The sequence below is a fragment of the Camelus ferus genome, chromosome 10 (assembly GCF_009834535.1).
Source record: "Camelus ferus isolate YT-003-E chromosome 10, BCGSAC_Cfer_1.0, whole genome shotgun sequence".
NCBI classification, from domain to species: Eukaryota; Metazoa; Chordata; class Mammalia; order Artiodactyla; family Camelidae; genus Camelus; species Camelus ferus.
Genome location: NC_045705.1, coordinates 57,508,620 through 57,525,022, shown reverse-complemented (window position 1 = coordinate 57,525,022; position 16,403 = coordinate 57,508,620). Strand labels below are relative to the sequence as shown.

General features: G+C 48.9%; 1 protein-coding gene across 5 annotated transcripts in view; it reads left to right on the top strand.

The window, feature by feature from the left end:
• The window catches only part of CLPB (caseinolytic mitochondrial matrix peptidase chaperone subunit B), a 127,392-nt gene that overhangs the window by 97,827 nt on the left and 13,162 nt on the right, over window positions 1-16,403 (top strand). For all 5 annotated transcript variants that reach the window (XM_006181620.3, XM_032489286.1, XM_032489283.1 and 2 more), the window contains 3 exons: window positions 4,954-5,068; window positions 14,771-14,848; window positions 16,103-16,158. In XM_006181620.3, the coding sequence (XP_006181682.1) occupies window positions 4,954-5,068; window positions 14,771-14,848; window positions 16,103-16,158 (249 nt within the window). The remainder of the gene's footprint in view (window positions 1-4,953; window positions 5,069-14,770; window positions 14,849-16,102; window positions 16,159-16,403) is intronic.

Sequence of the window (16,403 nt, the reverse complement as noted above, 5' to 3'; positions counted from 1 at the left end):
GAGAATACAACCCATTTTCTCACTTAGGCCACTCCTTGTCCTTCTTAACCTTCTCTAGCCACTCTTATCTCTGAATCAACCCAGCTGTTTGCAGAGGAGTGACCTGATCTGATTTGCATGTTAAAAATATCACTCTGGCAGCAAAAGGAAGATCAACTGGAAGAGAGGCAAATGGAATAGGATGCTGACATAGTGGTCACCAAGTCTGATGGGCCTGATGCCTGCTCTTTACCCAGCTTTTCTCTACATGGATCTGGACTTTATGAGCTAGTTCAACAGACTTTCAAGTCCCTTTTGGCTCCCCTCTCATCCCCCAGTCTCCTGTCCAATCTGCTGTGTATCCCCCAGACTCTTGTTGGACCCCCTGGGCTCCTCTTGTCATTACTCCCCGACTCAGAACTTTTTCCATCATCCTCCCCTGCCCTAGTCTCATCTGTTGCCCCCAGGTCCCCTTTGTTGGCCTCCCCACCCAGTCCTCTCTGTCATTCCCAGCTTCAAGACCTGACTATGACATGAGTTGGGGTTGGAATCAGGGAGTCAGGAGGTTGGGGCATATCTTAGTCTGTGAGCAGCTAGTGGGCTCAGTGTCCTGACCTCCTATGAGAGGCCAACTGCAGCTCGACCTCTCTTCTCTTCCCTTCTCCACATCTATCCCGTTCTTGCCTAGGGTCTCATACTGCCTACCACCCCTGCCCCGGCTACCCTCTCAGTGAACACACTGCCAGGTTCATTATCAGACCTGTTCCCTGAGAGATGCCCAACGCTAGGAGTGTTTCCATACCCCTTCTCCCTGTAACCCTCCCCTGCAGGGCCACTCAGCCCAGCCACCCACCCATTCCTAGCCAGCCCAGCTAGGCTTCACCTTGGCTTCCCAGCCCTTTCCTGTAAATGCACTCACAGCCAGGAGGGGTGCCATATTAAATCAAGAATGATGGAAACCAGTGGCTGCGATTATCCAGCCGAGATGCAGCATAGGGAGCTGCTCGCTCCAGGTGAGGGCTTCTGAAGCTAATTGCATATGGCTTTTATTAAGAAGATGTTCACTCCCCTATTCCTGCTCTCCTAGGTGACTTCCTCCTAGAGGCTCTCAGCCCAGTGCCTTCTGCTTCTGCAGACTGGGTTACCTACCTTATCTTCTCCTCTAGTGAAACCCTGTTAAAGCAGAACCTTGACCTCAGTCCCTGTAGCCTTCCTCCCTATTTCCTCAAAAAGCCAGAAAACAATAGTAGCCTACATTCATGGACCCTTCTCCCATCCTTCTCTCTCCTCTTCCCCAAACAGAATGTATACAGACCAAGTATTTTCCTTTCCTAGGTTCTTCCACTGGCTAGCTTTTCACAAGCCTGAACTCATAGCTCATGCCTTTAAAAGTCATTCATTCATTCAACCCTTTTTTTTTTTTAACATAAATTCTTTGCTAAGCATTAGGAAAACAGCATGAAGCAGTAACCTTCTACCTGGTTTAATCTCAGTGTCTGTACATTTTTATCAAAGAATCTGATCCATTTTCAGAAGTTGTTCTGAGTAGATACTTAGGGCTCCAGGCTGGGATGGAGTGTGCTGGAATCAGAATGTGCTCAGATTTAGGCCACAGGTTGAATCTTTCCCAGGACCATCTAGAAAGCTCCTGAGAGACCAGGCAGATCACAGTGTAATCTTTCTCTCACACTCATAGAAGTCAAGAACCCTTTTCTCTTGCCCAAGAAAGTAACAGGAATACTAAGACAACCTAAAATCATGACACTGAAGAAGAGTTACAGGAGGTAGAAATGTTTCCCTGAAGAAGTCTTAAGGAGGCCACAATGGTCATACCCAAACCAGCAAAGTGGTGGAAAAAGCCATGTTAGTCTTTGCCTGCCTCAAAGGAAAAAAGGTATGTTTTGTGAGGCCCCTCAAATCAATGGATGGAAAGTACCTGGAGGTAGAGTTCTCTACAACATAGGGAATACTGACAGGCGGAGCTGAGCCACCCCAGGCAGTAGAGGCATCCCCAAAACCTGGTTGGTGTTGAGACTGTTCCCTGCAGACACTGGGTTCCTAGGGGGAGGGGCCTCAGGAGCCACACTGGGGCAGTGGGGACGTCCAAGTGAACTTGATTCCTGGCTTCTGGTTAAGCTAGAGAATCTCTTCTCCTTATCTGTGGAGCTCCATGCAGATTAAAGTAGTTTAAAGGATTCCAGTACCAAAACAAAAATTTGAAACCAAAAAGAAGAGATACTGGGTTAGATAATCAGTTATCAAAATGCAGCAAAGGGGAAGTTACACTTATCAAAGGCTTGCTAAGGGCCAGGTACTCTGTTAACCACTTGAGTCTCTCACACAGCCACTTACACATTTGCTGTGTGCCGGAGACCTGCCTGGTGCTTTGTATATGTCATCTCATTTAATCCTCACCAACATCCCACAAGGGGCCTGCAGGGTAGGCATGAGCACCATACCCATGTTGGAGATGAGGAAACAAATTCAGGGAGGTGATTCAACTTCCCCAAGGTCAGCTAGATAGTAAGTGGATTAGGTAAGGCCTGAATTCAGGTCTCTTTGGAGTAAAGCTGCTTCTTTCTGCCACGTGATATGCCCCAGTATAAGCCAGAAGAGGAGTCAAACTTCAGATGGGCACAGTTGTAAGAATTCAGTGAGACACTATGGATAAAGTGCAGAGTACGGTGCCTGGCACACAGTAGCCATTCCACAAATGGTAGTTAACCTCATTCAGTTGGCAACATGTATTGACTCCTGTGAGACAGGCCCTGTGCTAGGTGCTGGAGCTATGGAAATGAATAAAACATGGTCTTTGTCACTATGGACCTCACGTGTCGAGTAAAGAGACATAAATTGGCAGTTAAATAAGTGCACCAGAGGTCCTGGGGCCAGAGGCAGGCACAAAACCTTATAACAGGCTCCTTAAATTATATGGCATTTAAGCTGAGATCACTGGGATACTTAGAGCTGGGTAAGAATAGAGAAGGCTTTTGTGTGATGGAGCAGTGTGAGCAGAAGGCCCAGAGGCAGGAATACCCATCACTGAGGGGAAGTGAGGAAACAGGCCCAACAAACCCTTGGAAGCCAGCTTCCACAGCTTCGAGCTCCTTCGGGGGGCCTGGATGACTGCAAGCCGGCCAGGCTCTGGCTAATGCTGTACCAGCCGGTGTGTGTGCTTCTCACCATCATAGCCTTCCAGCCCAGTGGGCCTGAGTGCTGAGAGGGGCTGGATGGGCAGGGAGGAGGAGGAGGCAGATATATGGCTGGAGTCGGCAGAGCCATGTGATGTATGTGGCGCCTGAGGGAGCTGCACAGTGACGCGCTGGATTCCAACCGGCAAGCGTCGCTCCACTGGGATCGGCGCCGAATTATTGCTCCATATGGAACCCCAGGACTGATGGGAGCTTTCAGTTACAGACTGATAGCAACAGCCAAAATTGGATTGTTTGCTATTTATTTTTTTTAACTTCTGTCAAGGTCACTACCATAACAGGAAAACACTGCCCAAATAGCAGATATTTTTCATCCACTCTGCCCACAAGAGCAATCTGCAGCCACAACTTTTGTGACAGGGCCTTACCTTAGCAGCTCGCTTCTTAGAAAGCTGTCAGTGTTACAGGGTCCCTAGGGAAGAGAAGCCTCCTGAAGACGCAGGTCTTTCCGTTCTACTCCAAGACCTGCCTCCTTCCCCCAGCCCCCACCTCCATAAATGCTTTATCATCAGACCCATGCACTCACCCCTCCCTTCCTGGTCTCAGTCCCACAGCTCCCACTTAGCCCACTACTTCAGCTCCTTCAAGCCTCCCACCTCCCAGAAAGCACCCCCAAAATGTTCCGTGTTCTATGTATCCTTCCCCTTCTCTATTCCTTCACCACCCAGTCCAACTGTTAATTCCTCTTTATATCTGTCATTAGATTCATTTTAGCAAACATTCACCAGATGCCTCCACTGTGCTAGGACCCACACCAGGAATAGCAGTGAGTAAAAGGCAGTGTGTACCCTCAGGGGGCTCATATCTGATTTGGAAGACAGACTCTCGAACATTCAGCAAACTTGTTTTCAGGTAATCTTTTCTTCAGTGATAGGTACAGGGCTAGAAATAGGCACACATGCTTTGGAATTGTGAGAAAAATGGCTGATTTTGCCTGAGAAGTATTTGTGTACAGACCCTGCCTCACTTCCTCTGCCCAACTTTGAGCTCCCTGAGGGCAAGGCCTGGCCCTCTTTTTCTCCCTCACAGCATGACCAAACGCAGGCCTCCTCTTGCCTTTTCCAAAATGGACCAAGCCAGAGGCCAGACACTTGCTAGGCACTCATCTCAGCCTCCCAGGGGGTGAGGTATAATCGTCCTCCTTGCCCCTGCCGCACCTTTCCAATATTGTGTGCACCAGGCCAGGCGCACAGCAGTTGCTGAATTAGTTGTTTTGAATTGAAATCCAGTATCATTGAAGTGGAGGGTGTTCATAGCTCTGATTTGAAAATCAGAATGGTTTTCAAGAGGATAAGCAAAAAAGGCAAGGAACCTGTATTTGTTAAGCACTTAGAGCATGCCAACCATGATGCTAGGTACGTTCTATATACCATCATATTTAATCCCCAATTTACAGAGGAGAAAACTGAGGCAAAGTAACTCACTCCAGGTAATAAGCACATCTTATATGTGAGAAAGCTGGAATTCGAACCAAGTCTTCTGTCACACTCCAGAGTCAAGTATTAATCTACTAGTAGTAATTATTTTACTAGCAGGATGAGCCAAGATCTTACTCTCAATGTAAGGAGATGAGATGAGGCCTAGGATGAGGGGGTGAGGGGAGGACTGGGCCAGCCTCCAGTGGTCATGAGCCAGGGCTGTGTATCAGGACCCCCAAAGATCCAGACATGTGTTTTTTCCGCTGGTTGGCAGATAGAATGAAACTAGGATCCTCCTGGGCCCAGCGCTCCTGAGCCACCTTCCCTCTCTCCTCTCCCCACAGTACCAGGAGAAGCAGCGGAAGCGCGAGGCCGAGGAGCGGCGCCGCTTTCCTCTGGAGCAGCGGCTAAAGGAGCACATCATTGGCCAGGAGAGTGCCATCGCCACGGTGGGTGCTGGTGAGTACACGAGACACTGGCCCACGCCGGAAAGGGCAGAGTAGCTCAGGGTCTGCCGCAGTGAGGTGCGGTCCTGCTGGCTCCATGTTGAGAAGTGGCTAATAATACAGTGCAGCATTCGTTGAGTACTTTGTGCCAGGCAGTGTTCTGAGCTCTTTGCATATGTTGTGTCATTTAATCCTTGCAGCAACTCTGTGAGGTTGGTCCCATTAAATCCCCACTTTACAGATGAGGAAGCTGAGACAGAGCAGTTCAATAATTTGCTCAAGGCTGCTTTCCTATGCTTAGAATTTAACTTTGACCTTCATCTGGTCCACTGCCCCCATCCACCCCCATCTTTCAGGTGGAGAAACTGAAAGCCACAGAAGAACAGGAGTTTATCCATCACTAATAACATAGCAGCTAAGCCAGAACTAGAACTTCTGACTTCCATCTCCTGCCTAGGACTCTACCACACTTCCATATAATTTGTCAGCAGCTGGCTCAATTTTAGGGAAAATACCCTGAACAAGTCTTGAGTGCCTTCTTCTTTACCTCAGAAGCTCTTATGTCCCATACTTTGACCCTTGGGAACCAGACTGCCCGCTGGTGTCATCCTTAATCTAGTGACCCTCCTGCCGATGCAGACCCCACTGGAGAGATAATAAAACTGGGGTTCTGCTCAAGATGGTGCCCTCACAGTTGTTCTCCTATTCAGGTGCGTGACCTCCTGAGGGTGACCTCAAACAGATTGAGGCAAGGGCAGGGGAACCCTATGCCTGGCTTAGACAAGGGGGTAGCCCCCAAGGCAGTGGTTCTCAAAGTGGTCTCTGGGCCAGCAGCACCAACATCCTCTGGGAACTTGTCAGTAGTAGACCTGAAGCCTCACCCTAGACCTTTGGAATCAGAAGTTCTGGCAGTGGAGCCCAGAAATCTGTGTTTTAACAGGCCCTGCAGGAGATGCTGATGCTCAGCTCAACTTTACAAACCTCTGCCCTTCAGGGTCACAGTCAGTCTCACCAACATGTTGCATTTAGTGTTGCATCTAGTCCCACCTGATGCAGTTCACCAGCTGCCAAGGACAGCAGCTGGTTCTGCTCGCTAGTAAAAGGAGACATAAGGCTGAAGTTGTGGTGCCCCTCTGGAATGGTCTGGGGTGGCATTGTCAGCCCTAGAAAACCAATTAGTGGAGTCACTGAACAATGAAGGCAGTTGCACTGTGACACACCAAGCCCAGCCCATTATCCAATCATCCTCACACACCAGTGGGACTCATGTGCAAGTCGTGAGCCACTGACTAGGGGCCTGACCATCAGTGGATAAAAGGAGCCCACAGACGAGAGCTGTCTAACCAGCTCTAGGGCAGAAGGCAGCCTGCAGGCACACACAGGCACCAGGGAGAGCTTTTCTGAATACACCACTCCTTGCTATTCAGGCCCAAACCACACCAGACTGCCCTTTTGGGTCTAGATACAGACAGCCATGCTCAGCCACCACCTTGGAGATGGCAACCCCCTACTTCTTTGCCAAGGCCATGTCTAGGTAGAAGGAAGGGAGACCTTGGGAGCTCTTGGGTTGAAGAGAGGAGGAGGAGGTGCCCATGAGAGTAACAGATGACCTAGCAGAGATCTCAGAAAGCATATCCTGCTGGAATCTCATGTCCACTTGGGCCAGAACTGCAGCTGTCATCATGGTGTTTTCCCTCCACCTCTTATGCCACCCTTTCCCAGCAGGTTACCTGCTCCTCTGACCTCCTTCTTCTCACCGGCTTCCCAAGCCCGTAAGATACGAAGCTCCCATAAGTAGTGGAGGGGAGAGGGAAGAGGACATTAGAATGGAAAGAATTCGATCAGCCAGAGCTCAAATAGCAGGTCGGCCACTTACCAGCTGTGCAACTCAGGCTAGTCACTCAGCTTCTTTGAGCATCAGTTTCCTCACCTGTGTGCTGGGAAACCAAATCCAGGACTGCAGGACTGTAAAGAACATGTTCTTTCTAGTATGTAGCAGGGAGCACTAAATAAAACCTAGTCCCCATCCTCCAGATGTTTACCATCTGGGGTTGGGCAGTGTGCTCTGTAGGTCAGGCCCAGTTTTTCCTTCAGCCCGGGACTGATCCTTTGTCCCAGCCCCAGGCTGGACTCTTCCCCTGATCCTACACCGACCTCTGCTGCACCACCCACCTTGTATCTCCTTGCCATTGGCCCAGAACAGAAGTAGATGATTCTACTTCCCACTTCCCCGGGGCTGTCAGAATGTCTGCCCTGAGTGCTTGCTTCTATCCAAAGCTTAATTCTGTCACCCGAACTCTGCCTGACATCAGAAAGGCCCTGCTACTTGTCCTATGGTGTGTAGGTTGACCCTGCTATGGCTCCAGTGATGCTGGAAAAGACACAGAGGCCATAGGGGCCTGGGCTGTGGGGTTGGTACATTCCCTCTTCCATTTGTAAGGCAGTAACTGTGTGCCCGCCTTGCTAGAAGCCCTACAGCTGAAGGTCACACTGATGACAGTCAGATTGTGTTCAGCTACCGGCTCAGCTGAAGCATTTGGCACTCTCCGGGTCAGAATTTCTGGTAGGCAAGCAGCAGCCAGTGCCTCAGGACCTCAAGACTGAAGCAGGTGCAGGAGAGGCTAGTGGCTAGTGGTCTAGAGGTCAGCTGGGCCTCCCTGGGTCCTCTAGGCTAGTGTCAGATGTATGCTAGGGACTGGCTAGGTGGAGCCTGGCACCCCAGGGGTACGATGGGGATGGGCAGCCAGAGAAGTGCCGCAGAATGAATTGATTTGATAAATGGCCATTTATTACCCTCACGAATTGGCTGAAACCAATTTCGGTCACATCAACCCCTGGTAAGTGCTGGGATATTGATTTGTGCAAAGTAATACAGTGAATTTATCAGTGTGATCCCCAGCTGCAGAGCTTCTAGCAAGGCGGGCGCACAGTTACCACCTTACAAATGGAGGAGATAAAGCACCAACCCCACAGCCCAGGCTCCCATGGTCTCTTTGGTCTTCTAGGGTCACTGGAGTCCACAGATGACAAGCCAGAGCACTGACATTGAAAATGAGGCTCTTCTTCCAGAATCCAAAGCTGTTCTTGGTCATGGGCAGAGGGAGGATGCCTGGACAGTTGGGCAGACCTCCTGGGAGCTCAGAGCCTCCGTGCCTCACCATCCTCAGAAAGGCAACCAGCTGTTTTTTTCAGCCCATTCAGAGCTAGACTCTGTTCCCTCCTCCAACCTGCCTACCTCTCATGTTCCCATCTCCATAAAGACACCACCATTCTCTAGTCTCCTAAATAGAAACTTAGATGTTTGTTTGGCTCCTCCCTCCCTCTCACCCCCTATAGCCCATTAAGTATCAAATACTATCATTCTTACTCCTTTTTTTCTTTTTTCTTTTTTTCTATTAAATGGATCTCAAATCTGGCCTCACCCCTGCATTCCTGATACCACTGCCCCAACTCAGGACCTCAGTATCTCCCATCCTTACCTTGCAGTGGCCTCCTCACTGGTCTCTCTGCCTCTTTTTTCTTCCCCTATAACCACTTCTCCGAAGCTGGTGTCAGCTTTGTAAAGTGTAAAACAAAAAGAAGAAGAAAAAGAAAGAAAAAAAGAAACCTATTTAAAATCTTTGAATGGCTGCCCTAGCCCGGCATATGAGGCCCACTCCTGCTGCTCCTCTCCTCTGTTGCCCCCACCCTCCCCGCTTTGCACTTTACATAGTGGCTGCTTCCACTTCCCTGCACATGCTGTGTTGACCTCCTGCCTGCATTTGTTGATGATGCCATCTCTGCTTGGAATTCCTTTTCTTCTGGCCCTTTCCCCACCTTAGTCCTGCCCATCTCCCACACTCTGGCTGGTTTTTACTTAGCCTAACTCAGTTCAGGAGTAAGAGACTGAGGACTCCCAAGGGCAGAGACCATAACTGAATCATTTTTGTTTCCCTCAATTCCTGGCATAGTATTCTGCTCGAAGTAGGTACTTAGTGCGGTCTGTCAAGGTAATTACTTTGGCATGGCCCTTTGTCCATCTCTCTGATGTGCTTTGAGGAAAGAAGAGAAGCTGTAAGCCTGCTTTCTAGTTGTTTGCAAGCATATTAGGAATGTGACTATGGAGAAATAGTTAATTACAACACCTATACTACTCAACTTTTGACTTCTTGGGTGGACAGGCCATTCCCCAGATCTGCTCCAAGAAGGCTCCTCTAGGCAGCCAGTCAGCCTGCACACCTGGTGGCTTCCCTGCGGCTCCCTCTGACCAGGGCCTGTCCTCAGAACCCATTACATCTAGTCCCAGTTGACTCTGAAGCCCATGAACTCCCCTGGGAAGCTCTACCACCTTGACTGCTCCTCCAAGCCAGAGTCTAGCCCAGATACAGAATCTCGGCATCAGCCATGTGGCGTACAGTGGGTGCACCATCCTATCCCATGCTCTACTTACCTCTTTGACTAATCCAAAAGTGTAATCTTTCCAAGCACTGCACCTTTCTGGACTTTCCTGTGGAAGTCCTGTTTCTGATCTGAGAAATATATCCAGGTCATCCTTGAGTTGTGGCGTGGAAGTGATTAATTTAGAAAACTGCTTACAGTTCCACCTCCCCACCTCACCACTTCAGGTGTCGCTCCTGTGCCCTTGCTCTTCTTGGTGCCTGGACTGCCCTGCCCTTCCACTCGTCTTCCTGGACCCTCAACACTCTGGGCTTCCTGTGGACACCTTTTATCACTGCACTTAGCACACGGCATCTGTTTGTATGTCTCTCTCCCTCCAGAGGTCAGGAATTACTTATCATTCAGCTCTGTTTCCCCAGGGTTGGCACACAGGTGTGCAAAAGGTTGTTGAACTCAACTGAGCTCAGATGAACCAAGTCCAAGCCCATCTTGACATTCTGCCTTTCCTCAGCACAGAATCTGATCTCAGCTTCTTTCTGGAAGGGTGTCTCTCTTCCCTCCAGTGATCTGTACCCCACAGCATGCACAACATGCACACAATGGGTGGGCTCAACAGAAGCTCTTCTTTGCATTTTTAATACTTACCCCTTGGTAGCAATAGTTGACCCTCAGAAAGACTAATTTACAGACTAAGAAGAGAACTCTTCTCTCATCATCTCATCATCAGATCTGAGGCACCAGTACCACTCAGTCAGCAGGCACTCCTTGAGCACTGCCTGTGCTTTATGAACCTATATGCTTAGACAGGAAATTGCAAATAGACATTTAGGTGAGTCCAATATCAGAGTCCCTCTGAAGGACAGGTTCCCCTGGAAGATGCTACGAGCATGAAACAAACATGTTCCATGCCAGGTTAGGTTAGAAAAATCTCCCACACTAGATCACTAGAACTTATCAGGAAGGATGAGTCAGCCTACCCAGACTGCCACAGAACCTAGAATCAGCTAGACAGAGGCAAAAGCCTGCATGGGAAGAGGAGACCGTTCTTTTGTCTCACTTTGGTTTTACGTGCACTGGGGCTTTCCTTCTGGAATGTCCCATCATACCCAGACTGCCTGGCCATCTCCCCTCATCCTTCAGGCACAAGTCACAGTCACAAATGGCTCTTCCCACACTCCTCCCAGTGCTCCCATCCCACTTGGAACCCACAGTTTTCATTACAGCATTCACCTGAAAGGCACAAACCTTGGTTTAGGCTTCTTTGTAGGTACCCCAACACCCAACATAGAACTTACTTGCTGAACAAATGGATAAGGTTAAGATGGGAGTGGAAGCCTTATTCACCCAAGGTAGTAGAAACCACTTGGAGCCATTAGAGACTCTTGCGACCAGGCCTCACTCTTTCCTATAAAATGGGATTTGAAGTATCTGTTCTTTCCCCCTTGTGATTCCAGAAAGACCAAGAATTAATTCATCTAGTCAGCAAGCATTGTACTAGTGTTGGGCAAGGGCCCCTCAGGAAATAGAACACTTAGCACCTGCACCTACAGAATATACAGTCAGATTAGGGCACACTCTCCCCCAGATACAAGGGCACTGGTGGATGAAACCTGTCACACTGCCCCTCTCTGAGCTCCAGTCTCTTCCTCTGTAAAATGGAGATAATGCCTGCTTCTCCAAACTACTGTAAAGATGAAAGAGAGATCTGTGAAATATCAAAGCTAATGGCTGCTGCCACTACTGCTGCTATGACTACCATTACTTTTATTCTTGTTATTATTCCAGTCTTTGCAACTAACAAAATACTTTCATAACTATTAATTCATTTTAATCTTCATATGGGGCTGACTGAGCATGTATGACTATTACCATTTTAAAGATGAAGAAACCAAGCCTCTAAAGGAGTAAGTATTTTACTCAAAGTCAGTCAACTAATTAGTGACAGAGTCAGGACTCCAAACTAGATCCTGTAACTCCTACCCTCTCTACTATACTGGGAGTTGATGGGGCAGATGTGATGTGGTAGAGCTACTAGGAAAGAATTGTTACAGGTGAGATTTAAGATGGTCCAGTAGTGGTCAACATGGCAGGGAGAAGGTGTTCTGGGAACATAACAAGGGAGCCCTTGCGTGGCCTAGCATGTGGGGAGGCTGCCAAGCCTGTTGGAGCTCTTAGAGATGGGACTGGCCATGGAAGGGGCTGAGCTGCCTTCTCAAGGGATCCTGACAACATCTTGAGCCCATAGAGCCATGGTCAGGAGATAGGCAGGAGCTGAGGAATGGATGAGTGAGCCAGAGGGAAGACTGCAGAGGGGTGTATTCATTTGTATTCAAAGGTTCATTTGAGCACCTTTCCAGGTGCCATAAGGGAGTAAGAGATGCTGTGGCAGGGGAGAGCCAGCTCCTTTCTCTAAACTGAAGTGCCAGTTCAGGCTCAAGAGGTAGCCAGAGCCAGGGGTGAAGCCCAGGTTCATTTATTTACCTCTGTAACCTCGAACAGGTCACCTTCCTTATATACATTTCCTCACCTGTAAAATGGGAATCACATTCCCAGCCCTCCCTGCCTTATAGGTTTATAACCAACCTCAAATGAAGTTGTCTACAGAAGTTCTTTGATAGACTCTGAAGTGCTTGCAGAGTAAGTTGCAGCATTTGCTTGTACACAGTGAGAGCACCAGTACCTGTGGCCACATCCCAGATGGGCCCATCCAGGTCTCTGTCTGTCCCAGCCTCTGCCCCAGCCTTGGTCCTCAGCCATCCCTGCCAACCAAACACCCTGGGGGCCCACCTTTCCCAGTCCTTTCTAGCTGCTTCCATTTTTCATTCTGTCGAACACCATCTGCTTGGCCGTTTTTCTCTTCAGATATTATTAGAAATATCCAGAGTTGTAATTGTTTAATGGTTGGCATTTCGCCTGTTTCACGGGGGCCCAGATCAAGCCCACCCCAGACTCTTGCCCTGGGTTTGGCAGAATTAACCAGGGACAGCTGTGCAATGGAGTCTGCCTGGCATTATAAAGAGCTCATTCCCAGGTGCATTGTTAGAAAAGAAGAGGGAAAAGATGACCCCAGGCGTAATCCAATTCCACATTCTCCATGGTGTTTTTGAACTATATAACCCAGCAGCCCACAGCTCTCAGTGGGCTGGGAAGCTTCCTGAAAGAGAAGTCAAGATCAGAACCTCAGGTTTATGACACCTGTTCGCCCAGGCTACCTGCCTGATGGATGCGTGGGCACTTCTGCCTCACCAGATAGACCCATGAAGCCTGAACCCAGTTTATGTTCAGCTTCTTTCCAACCTAGATTCTCAACTTAGCCAACTTTTGGAAGAATGTGACTCCTTTCAGATGACTTCCCACTCACCCTCACCTCAACACACGTCTGCACTTACCATTCACAAAAGTCTAGCCTTTGACATTTTATAATACCTCCACCTCCCCAAACACTCCCACCCACAGGTTCATCTTTCTGTCAGGACACTGAGGACTCCCTCTCAGCCAGGCTTGGGATTCTCCCTCTTCATCTCCGGCCTTCATGTACCTGTGAGGCCTGTGGATTCCCCTCATGGCCAAGCCTTCCAAAGGATCAAGCCAGTCAATGTAGAGATGATCTGAGACATAGCCCAAGGGAGAAGTTAGACTGAGGTTTTTTTCAGGCCTTTCTCAGGAGTCTCAGAGAATATCTCCCAGGCAGGCAGAGTGGCTAGTTTGATGTCCATGAGGTTGTGCAGTTTCTGTCTGTTTCTGCTAAGGCCAGAACTAGAAAGTATTTTAAGTAGAAGCATTAGCAGTTAAGGTGAGAAGGACCGCAATGTGCACCTGAAGTTCAAAAATAGGCATTCAGAGTCCTCTGTGATCTGATCCCACCCACTACTACTCATGTTCATTCCTGTCTCTCCACCTCTGTCACACTGGCACCTTTGGCCCCCAAGATCCCGCCCAGCCTCTGTGATCTGTCATCAGTCCTACTTCTTCTGAAAGCCTTCCCTAACTTCTCCAGCCACTTCTTTGAAACCCAACCACACAGATTATCCCACACAGTAGAACATTTAGGATGTTCTCAAGGCTGGCAGACACATCCCTAAGACTGTCCATTCTTCCCCCGTTGACTTGGTTTCCAGGCCTTGTCCTCTGACATCTGTCCCTTTGCTGATCTCAACACTCTGGGGACTAAACTATACATGCTGTTCCATCTACAGACCAACCTTGACATTGCACAGTCCCCTTCCTGCTTCTGACAATCATGTTTCCGTTGATGCAGCCCAAATTGATACTCACTTTTTTAAGCAGCCACATGTGACAAAAAAGAAGACAGATTTAGAGATGTCACTCTACCAGTCAACTGGTAATCTCCTAGTTGTGTGACTTGGGCAAATCTCTTTGTCTCTTGTCTCAGTTTCTCTCTTCAGTATGATGGAGTTGAGAATATTTTCCACTCAGTGTATCTACGCAGGTCTTGAGTAATAAAATGTTGGCAATTTTTCCATTGGGCCTAGCAGATAGCATGTTTAATAAATGGTTCTTCTCATAGTTCTGCCTCATTGCTCTCCCTGCTCTTATACTTGAGTGATGCTTCTGAGCCTGATTCTCCCACTCTGTGCTTGGGCACTTAATTTCCTCACCTTACATGCAGAGCCCTTGATTATATACTTCCCCCTGAAGAGAAGTCAGCTCTCACTAACAGAGCTGAGCCCCCAGGGAACCTAGTACATATCTATCCCACTCCCCGCACCTCAGCCCCCCAGTGGAGGCCATGGTTGGTAGAGGTACTAATTAAGTGGCTCACCCCTCCATGCCCTGAGCTCCACACTACCTTTGATTGGCTTCCAGAAAGTGCATTTGGCTGTATTTCCAAATAACAGACCAGACCTTGGTTTCCCCAAATGGGAAAGAGTTCAGAGCTTACACCCTAGGTCCCCAAGGGTCTGCCATGGGTTTCTGCCTCTCCCATTTGCATAAGAGGCTGGCTCAACCCCCAACCAGTGATGAGTAGATGGGTTACCAGCTGAGAGCTCCAGTTCTCCTTCACCAGCCCCCACCCCCTTACCTCCATTCACCATCCACCCGCCTTTCAGTTTCCTTGGCAACGCTGAGTGCTCATCCTGGAAAACTTTATCCGAAATCTGCTCTGGGCAGCTTTCCAAATCCATGCTAACCTGATTAGGTGTCTCTAGGGGCCTTGCCAGCTAATCAGATTAGGCAGCACTAATGGTAGTGAGGACTTTGAGTGGGCGCAGAGCAGTAAAACATATTGTATACTTAGTGATAATTATCCTGCCTTTTGTGTCATTGATTTATCTGCCTCCCTCCCCATCCTCCCATCTTATGTGTTTGGCCGTAGCGATCCGGAGGAAGGAGAATGGCTGGTACGATGAAGAACACCCTCTGGTCTTCCTCTTCTTGGGATCATCTGGAATAGGTAACTGGGAGTAGATCAGCCTGTGGGGAAGGAGAGCTGGGGAGCCCCAGCTGCTATGCACCAGGGTCACATGACCCACCTCTACTTCAACTTTAGTTCCCAAAACAACTGCCTCCAAATTACAGAACCAGCAGGAGGATCATCTGTCACATTAGGAACAGCTGGAATTATGCCCTTCCCTCTGGAAGCTGTGGTACAGGGCCTAATTCGCCTGGAGGGCCAGGGCCTTCAGGTCGTGTTAGTCCTGGTCCAGCCACTCTGCATCCCCAGAGGCTGCTCTTTAGGAACAATTGAACCACCTCCACTGCCCAGCATACCAACCTTATTTAGTGTGGCTTGGAACATAACCCTCTAGGAAGCTAAAGAAAGCCCCTGATGGCCAGCACATGCTAAGTGCATAGCAAAACTAGTTGCAGTGAAATGGGTTGGGTGTTTTCTAGCCAGTTGGGCTGGATTATCTGAGGCATTCTCACGCCCTCACTCTCCGCTCTCACAGACCTCCCTCCCCTACCTCCACCACCACCTCCCATTGTCATGATGGGAATTTCATGCATCTATTACCTCCTCTTCTCTCAGCATCTTCATGGGCCTAGCCTCCCCGCCCCCCAGATGGAGGGCCCAAAGGGTTACCATAACCTCACATGATACCATGGAACTTGACCCATACTAGAAAATGACTTCCAAAGTCTTGACCATCATACCAAATGGCCCTTCAGAGACAGCAAGGTGGTAGGCCCTTCAGAGACAGCAAGGTGGTATTGTTGTTCCTTCTTTATGTTACAGAGAAAAGCTGTGAAGCCAAGGAGAGGTACTCTTTATCCTCTCCCAGCTTCTGGTTGGCCTGTAACTCCAGGGCCTAGCAGGATGGCAAGACCATGAGTCTCTAGAGGGATACAGTGAAGTGAGCCAGAAAGTCAGGGTGCTCCTAGGAGAGGCAAGATTTGTGCTGGGCTTCAAAGGACAAGATGACTCTGGATTATAAGTGTCACCTCCCAGTCTTAGGACACTGCTGTAGAGAAAAAGCCTCAGTCCCCACCCACAGAAAAATCAAGAGGCAAAGCACATTTGATTCTGGTCCCAGCTTCACCATTAATTCCCTTAGTGATGTTAGGAGAATCACTGACCCTCTCTGAGCCTCAGCATTGCCATCCACAACATAGATTATTTCCAGCATCCATACATTTCTAATATTCCTTCTTTCCAAGAGATAGTCATCCGGTCCTAATCTAACACTTCTCCTTTCCTTCTTACTAGGAAAAACTGAACTGGCCAAGCAGACAGCCAAATATATGCACAAAGATGCCAAAAAGGTAAGGGCTAGGACCTAGGCCTGATCTGCAAGCAGTGGAGAGCTTGCCACTCCTGCTAGCCCCCAAAATTGTAGGCTCCCTGCATCTGACAATAACCAATCAAAAAGATGGGCCCTGGCCCAGGAGGCAGGCCTCAGCTATAGCCCCAACTTGACCATCAATTGCTTCAGGAATTTGGGCAAATTATCCAACTTCTTTGTGCCTCAGTTTCTTCGTCTATGAAATAGGAAGGATAATCCTTGCCT